Consider the following 7,745-nt stretch of genomic DNA (forward strand, 5'->3'; position numbering starts at 1 on the left):
GCCCAGTGGGCGTAAGGGGAAGGGGTGTAAGAGGAGGGAGCATGGGGCAGGGTCTCACTGAGAGCTGGAGGGAAAAACTGACATTAATCCCTGAGTTTTGGATGAACGTAACAGTTCAGACTTGAGAAATAATCAGCGGTCTTTCTGCTAATGAAGTATTTCATTCCCAGCAGTTTCACGGAGAGTTTGAGGGGGATTATATTTATGGTTTCCCATTTGAAAGACTTTTAGCAGGTTTACCTTGAACATATGGATCCTATTTTTGGTTCTTTTGTTTTAGCACTTAATGCTTATGAAATTGCCAGTTAATGACATCCATGCCTAAACCATGTCGCTTTTTAAAGTTAAACGTCTACCAAAGGTCCATGTTCATACTTACCACTTCTCAAGTACAGCAATGAAAGTTTTAAGAGGCTTGATACCTACTGTGTCTGGGGGAGGGAACCGATCAAATAATGAAATTACAAACAGGGGGCTAGATTAAAGCCTTGCTAAGCCCTGCCTGCGCTGGGGCTGGAGGCAAAGCAACCCCACCGACACTAACGGGGGTCCCCAGAGCTGGGTGCGGGGCACCCTGGGGATGGGTGCAGGGAGGACCCACACTTGGTGGAGGGAAGGGGGTGGGGGGGCGGGGAGGCAGGCTGGGCGCATAGGGAACACCCTGGGGCTGGGCAAGGAAGCGACCCCCGGGAGATGCTCCAGCCTGTCTCCCCGTCCCCAGTCCAGCCTCTGGCTCACTTGGTGCCGGTGTGATGCCGCCCGGCCGGGCACAGCCCGGGGCAGCCACCGCCGGGCGCGGAGCGGCGCGGAGCCTCCGCGGGGCAGGGCGGGCTGCGGAGCGCACCGAACCGGGCTCCGCTAATCACCCCGCGGCTTTGATTGCGCTGCACGTGGGGACGAGCCTCCGCACTTCAAAAGAGCGTGGGAAATGCTGATTAAAAGGCTTTTCTCCCCCGTTGGGATCGCCACCTTCTTTGAAGCCCTTCCAAGGGACAGTGCAAGCGCACCCACCGCCGAAGGACCGTATCTACATTTTAAGTGGCTTTAATTTCTCTTCCCCCCCCACCCCCTTTCTCTCTTCCCCCCTCCTCTCCTTTCGGTTTTGGAAACACCTGGTAAGTTGTAAAATGATTTACGAAGTGCAAGTGTTAAATGAGGCCACCAGCTGTAAGACTGACAGAGCTTTATGAGTTTTATTAGGTGCCCTATTATGGAAAATAAACTTTAATCCGTCCATAAAAACAGAATCTGAAAAACATATTTGCCCTTGTAGTCTGGAACACTAAAGGTATTCTTGTGAGACGCTGGGCTTTAAAGAGATTAATTTTATTGAGACAGACACAATACACCGGTAGGACTTTGATACAGCATCCCGCAGTGGCTGCCCGGGCCCCGCAAGGCCGCTCGCAGGGCTGGGGCGCACTTGGACACACGCCTGTTGGGCACACAGTACATTTCTGGGCCAGTTTAATTAGCGATTTAATTAGAAATTAATGGCTGAGGGAGGATCTTTCTTGGGGTGGGCCATCTCAGGTAGCTCTCAGGTTCTTTTGATTATTATTATTTCACTTAGCGTTAATTTTTTGTAAGATAACGTTATGCCCTCCGGATGGATGCGCTTGAGGCATGTGGCCCGGACGCGCAGGCGTTGCGCCGTCCTGCGCGGGTGTTGCGCGGCCCTGCGCGGCCGTTCGCCCAGGACAATACAGCCGCAGCAAGCGGGGCGGAAAACGGCGGAGCGGCTGATGCCTTCATTTTTCTATTGCCTTAAATCCTCTGCAAGCGGCGGCCGAAAGGAAATCGTTTGCAAATTGAAATCAAAGCCTCAGACGCGGTTGTTCCCGCGCGAAGGGGGAGGTATCGATCAAGCCCAAATCAAGTTGATCCCGATCAAGTCTTTCGGCGTACGGGATCCATCCAGATTTATGATTTACCCCGTGAGGGTGCGTGATTTACGGCGATACCCGCGGCGCGCTGGGTGTGCCGGTGAGCGAGCACCTACCGGCATCGCCCCCGCTCCCGGCGACGGACACCCCTTGTCCCTTCGTGTCACTCCATGCCACCTCTCCATGCACCCGCCAGCCTGTGTTTCACGGGCCGGGTTTTTATAGAAGCCGTTTAGAGGGGCCGTGCTGTTCTTCTGTGAAAGGTTAACGCGGGTTTGTAAAAAAAATTGTATTTTTTTTAAGGCGTCGGGAGTGGGAACGCTCCGTACTTCAGAGCTCTGGGGCTTTCCGGGGCAGCAGTGACCTACGAGGCACCCGGGATGGGGGGGGGGGAGGGGTTGAGGACCGCGCCCCGCGGTGGGGACCCTCCGGCTGCGGCGGGTCCCTCCGCCCCCCTGCGCGGCCCTACGCGGGAGCGGGACCCGCGCCGCGCAGTCATTCATTAGCGGGGATAAATTGCCAGAAGTGGCCCCGAGCTGGTGGGGATGAGCCAGTGATTATATTTAAATTCGCTATAATTGATTTGGGGAAGAGCTGCGGTGACAAGGATGAATTGATCTGCAAATTTATTGGCGAGATAAATCCCGCCGTTATCGCAAAGCCCGCGCTTCGCTGCCGGGGCGGCCGTCGGGGAACGGGGAGCCCCGTCCTCGGTACCGGGGAGGGCGCGGGGTCCCCTCGCCCCCTTCCACCTCGCTCGTTTGCGGGCCGAGCCGCCCCTGGAAACCAGCGCTGCTTCCCGTTTCCTACGGGTTTGCAGCCTTGCGGGGGGAAGAAGGGCCCCGTTTCTGCCAACCCCGCCCCCCCCCCCCAGCGAGCAATCCCCCAGTACGCGGGTGGGACAGGCGGCGGAACAACCCGCGGGGCCGGGGGGAGCGGGCTCCATTCCTCCCCTGCGTCAACACGCTTCTCTCAGCAGCACCCACGCTGATGTCAGATGCAACGCGGCAGCTGCGGCACCGATTTAAAGTCGGGTTAGAAAACGGTTCCCTGCTCCTTCCCGGGCCCCTCGGCACCAGCCGGTGCACCGGGACCCCCGGCCCGCAGGGACCGCGGCCCGAGGAGCCCAGCATCACCCCCGCACAGAGCGCTCATACAGCTCAAGTACAAAACGCCGTTTATTTTCCACCTCATCGCGCAGGTGGGAGGGCCTGGGGAATAATTTAGCATGCATAAGTAGAGGTAATTTTTTTTTTATAAATATGATATACAAAAATAAAGACAGTATTGAGATTTCCAGCAGTTTTAACGTTCATGACATAAACAGTTTTCCCGATATATAGTAAGAACAAAACATTTCCAATATTCAGCGAAAGGAACACGCTTCCAGGGGGCAGGGACAGGAGGGAGGGGGGGCTCAAGTTTTGTCTGATTTTCAGTCAATGTTAACACTATATTCACCGTAAATCCTCTTCCCCGCCCGGCACGCGGAGGATCCTCTTCTCCATCCCCCTCCAAGCAGGGAGAAATCGCAACAAGGGGGGAGCGGGGCCGGTGCCGACCAAGAGCAGCAGGGCTTCCCCCCGCCCCGACGGGACGGGCAGAGCCCGCGGCTGGAGGGAGCGGGGCGTGCGGGGTGGCTCACTGGGGCTGCGCCGGGGCTCCGTGCCGGCCGCGGGGCTGCGTGTCCTCCTCATCCGCCTCGGAGCAATCGGAGGAGTGGTAAGGGCAGCACCGCCCGGCCGCTGCCGCTGCCTCCTCTTCCTCCTCCTCCTCTTCCTCGTCCTCGGGCTCGCTGTCGGGCAGCTCCCGCATCCTCCTCCCGCCGCTCTTCTCCGAGGCGGGCAGCAGCAGGTCCTCATCCCCCTTGTCCTCCCCGCCGCCTCCCTTCTGCTTCTCGGCCTCCTGTGCCGCCTGCTCCTTCGCCTTCTTGCTGCGCTTCCACTTCATGCGCCGGTTCTGGAACCAGATCTTCACCTGGGCGAGACGGGGGACACACAGACCGCTTCATCCATTGCCCCCCCGACGGCAGCATCCCCCACCTGCCCCTCGCCCGCGGGGCCAGGGGGACTCACCTGCGTCTCGGTGAGCATCAGCGATGTGGCCACCTCGAACCGCTTGGGCCGGGAGAGGTACTTGTTAAGCTTGAACTGGTGCTCCAGCTCCAGCAGCTGCTGGCTGGTAAAGGCCGTGCGGGGCCGGCGGCACTTCCCCAGCAGGTTGGACTGCGCCTGGGCTGGGAAAAGAGAGGAGGGGGAACGCGGAGGTGAGCGCGGAGCCGCCCCACCACGGCCGGGCATCCCCAGGATGGGGTGAGGAAGGAAAGATGCTGAGGGGGGCAGGCTGAGGCAGGGATGGGCAGTTATCCACTGGAGCATGGACAGGGGGAGGGAATCTCCTCCAGGCCCTCCAGCTTGGAGGTTTCTGGGCTTCCACAGTGTCAGGGGACAACCCTACCCCCCAAAAAAAAAAATTATTTTTTTTTAAATAAAGAAAAATATGTCTCTTGATTTCCCAAGAGGCTAACAAATGCGAGACAATAAAATGGAGCCAAGGATCGTAGCGAAGGGGTACCGGCCTCCCCGGGGAGCAGCGATTTGTTCCATTTAATGCTTTAGTTAAACCTGCCGCACTCCCAGCCCGCCCATACCCGTTTAATTAACGGGAGTGCAGGCGGGAAGCGCTGCGGCGGGCCGGGGCCGCTCCGCACCGCACCGCAGGCTGGTAGCGCCGGGCACCGCCGCCCGTCACAGCGTAAATAGCGGCGAGGGCTGGAAAACTCGTTGAACGGGAAAAAGAGGAAGAAAAAAAAAAAAAAAACCAACAACCCAAAATTGGCGTGTTTTCCGCGTTCAGAGAAAAGAGTTAAAGGCAAGGATTGTATATGTAAAATAAGATAAAAAAAAAAAAAGACGTGGTGATGGGCAAGAGAGAGGGCAGCAGCAGGGCTGAGCCCCTTCAAGGGGCCTGGGCACCCCCGGGAATGCGACGCAGCAGCACTGTTGCCCATTTCCCGAAGTATTTTGGCACTTTGGTTTATTTAGTTTAGGGAAAAAAAGAAGGGGGAAAAAAAAAAAAAAAAGGAAAAATTTTAAAAAGCCTTAGGCAGGGGCGGCTGCCGCCGGCCGGGGCGGGCTGCAGAGCCGGGCAGTGTCCGCTCCCGGCACATTTTCTCACTGCGGTGCGATTTTCCGAGGCTCCATTCTCGTTTCTCTCCGGTTATTTATTCCCCCCTCTGCACCTTGTTTAAGAGGCAGGGCTCTGACAGCTCTCCTAATTATTTTTTTCTTCCTGAATGTTCCAGTCTAAACAACCCCAATTCGAGAGAAAACAATGGACTTTTTTGTCTACCAACGTGTGCGCAGAGTATGGGGGGAAGGGGGGGATTTTTATTTATTTTTTTTTTTAAAATCACAATTCTTTTCCTGGCATGATTTTTGTAAAACTACACCTCCGGTATTGTTAAACGGGCCATTCCCACCGAGAGCTCACACCTCTGAAAATGATCTTTGCCTAAAACAGATGCATGCAAGGTCCCCATGGCCGCGAGGCCTAGCACCAGCGGCGTGCCTTTGCTGGGACTCCGGGATTGTCGGGTTTAATGCAGCGTTTTCAGCCTGCCCTGCTCCCAAACCTAAACCCTGTCTTCTATGTTTGCTTCGTGTCTATTCGTGATCCCCATGGAACGCAGAACCCCAATTCTTTTGGCTCACCCCAGCCCCCCCCCCGCTGCCCGTTTGCCCGGAGGAGCCTGCCGTAATTATCACAAGCCCGTTCGCGATAGAAAAGAAATAAAATGAAGAACGATGGCTGAGCGATGGGACCTGCCACCCTGCTTTTGCGGGGGTACATGGGGACCGGCTGTTTGGAGCAGTCCACAGGGGCTCCTGCCCCTGCCCGGTCCCCACCGCCCCCATCTCCCCTCCGGGTGGGCGGCGGGTAGGGAGCGACCTGCCACCTTTATTTAACCGGCCACGGAGGGCTGGGATGCTCGCGATTGATTCCTCGGGGCTCCTCGGGGGCCGGGAACGGCGAGGCGCCCCACACATCCCCGCCTGCCATCGCGGATGGCTGTCTTCCCCTTTTAATAAAAATTAAATTAAAAATAAATTGTCTCCTCCGGTTTAAGTCTGCAGCTTATCTCCGCGGGGGCAGGGATGGGGGGTTTCTTCCCTCTGGGAAGGAGACAGCTCCCGGTAGGCCCCTGCACCGGGACAGGGAGGGGATGCGGCGGCGGGAGGCAAATACTCACAGCTGAAGTCGGGCATCTTGGGCAGGATCATGCCGGCGGTGGAGGCTCGCAGCCACTGGTCCAGCTGGAAGGTGCCGGCGCTGAGCTTGATGGGGTCGGCGGCGGGGTGGGACGGGTGCGCTCCCTGCACTTGCGAGTAGGAGTAGGAGAGGGCCGGGTGCTGCCCGCCCAGCGCCGAGTAGCCGTACACGGGGTGCCCGTAGAGGGCCGCCTGCGCCGGCATGCCCGGCCCGCCGGGCGCCGCGGGGTGCAGTCCCAGGGCCATGCCGGCCGCCGAGGCGTGGTGGTGCGGGTGGGCGCCGCTGCCGGCCCCGGGCAGGAAGCCGGGTTTGGGGACCAGGGCGCAGTGGGCGGCCAGGAGGCGCGGCGGAGAGGGGCTGTCGGTGCGCAGGCAGTCGGCGGGGCCGCCGGCGGGATGCTCGGAGGAGGACGAAGAGGAGGAGGAGGACGAGGACGACGGGGGGCTGCCGCTGCCGCTCCCGCTGCTGCTGCTGCCGCCCAGCGAGGTGACCAGGGCCAGCGGCGCGCTCTGCCCCGCCGCCGCCGCCGCCTTGGGGGGGTCGACAGCCAGCAGCGCGTCAATGCGGAAATTTTTGGATTTTTCCATGGGAGCGCCGGCGGGCTGGGGCGGGAGGGGCGGGGAACCGCGGCGCGTCGGGCTGCCCCGGGCCGGCCGCGTCTCCCGGCGGCGGCGGGCGGCAGTGCGGCCGCGCTCCGCGGCGCGCCCCTTCAAGGGCCGCAGGCGGCTCCCATTGGGCCGGCGCCGCTGCGGCCTCGCCCGCCATTGGCCCCGCCGCCCACCTGTCACGGCGGCCGGTGGGCGGCCCGCCCCCTCCCCCCTTCCCCCTCCCCGAGCCCCGGGGACCCCGGCGGGGCGGGCGCGGGGTGCCGGCGGGGAGCCGGCTCCGCTCGGCTGGCAGAGCCCTCCCGGCCGCGGGGCTCGCCTGGCGCTGCCGGCCGAGCTGCCTCCCGCCGCGTACCCGGTGACGGTTTCCCACCGTTCCCGCACACGGCAAATATTTGCCGTAAACGCGCCGCCGGCCGCTTTTTAACGAGTCGGAAAGAGTAAACACCTGTGGGTCAGGGAGTCACGTCTGCCCCCAGCCCCCGGGTCTGTCAATAGTGTTATTAGAGCTGCTTATCTAACGCAAACAGGCCCGAACAGAAAAGGGAAGGAGCGGGGCGAGGGGTCGCTGCTTCGCCGGGTCCCGTTGCCCGGGGGGGCGGGGGGGCTGCGGGGACCTTCGCAGAGGCGGTGTGAGAGGAAGGTCAGGCTGCGGCACGCAGCGCTGCCAAGGTAAACACGCTCTCCCTTCAAAAAGCCTTTGGCAGCCCCGGGGCGAAGTCGCTGGGGTGCGGGGACTGCCCGTGTCGCGGCCCCCGTTGCCGTAAACCCCCCCCGGGAGGGGCCGCTCCGCACCCGGGGGGCGGCCGGGCTGTGCCCCCGGGGCTGCCGGTGCCGCTGTGGCAAGGGTGGGCTGCCCCCCGGGGCCGTGCCCCTGGGGTGGGAAAACTAAAAGCAATGAAAAGGGGGGAGGAAAAGGGGCAAAGAAGGGGAGAGGGAAACAAACAGAGAAGCAGAGTCCGACACAACCAACAAAATAGCC

The 7,745-nt window shown here is 60.5% G+C and overlaps 1 protein-coding gene across 1 annotated transcript; it reads right to left on the minus strand.

Moving 5' to 3' along the window:
* Positions 1 to 1,623: 1,623 nt before the first annotated feature.
* On the minus strand, positions 1,624 to 6,751 carry MNX1 (motor neuron and pancreas homeobox 1). The gene is made up of 3 exons (XM_080385859.1): positions 6,139 to 6,751; positions 3,962 to 4,122; positions 1,624 to 3,863 (listed from the first exon to the last, which is right to left on the minus strand). The coding sequence occupies exons 1-3, from the start codon at positions 6,743 to 6,745 to the stop codon at positions 3,528 to 3,530; spliced, it is 1,104 nt and encodes a 367-aa protein (XP_080241985.1). The 5' UTR covers positions 6,746 to 6,751; the 3' UTR covers positions 1,624 to 3,527.
* Positions 6,752 to 7,745: the final 994 nt, after the last annotated feature.

The sequence above is a fragment of the Falco punctatus genome, assembly GCF_963210335.1.
Source record: "Falco punctatus genome assembly, chromosome: 4".
Taxonomy (NCBI): Eukaryota; Metazoa; Chordata; class Aves; order Falconiformes; family Falconidae; genus Falco; species Falco punctatus.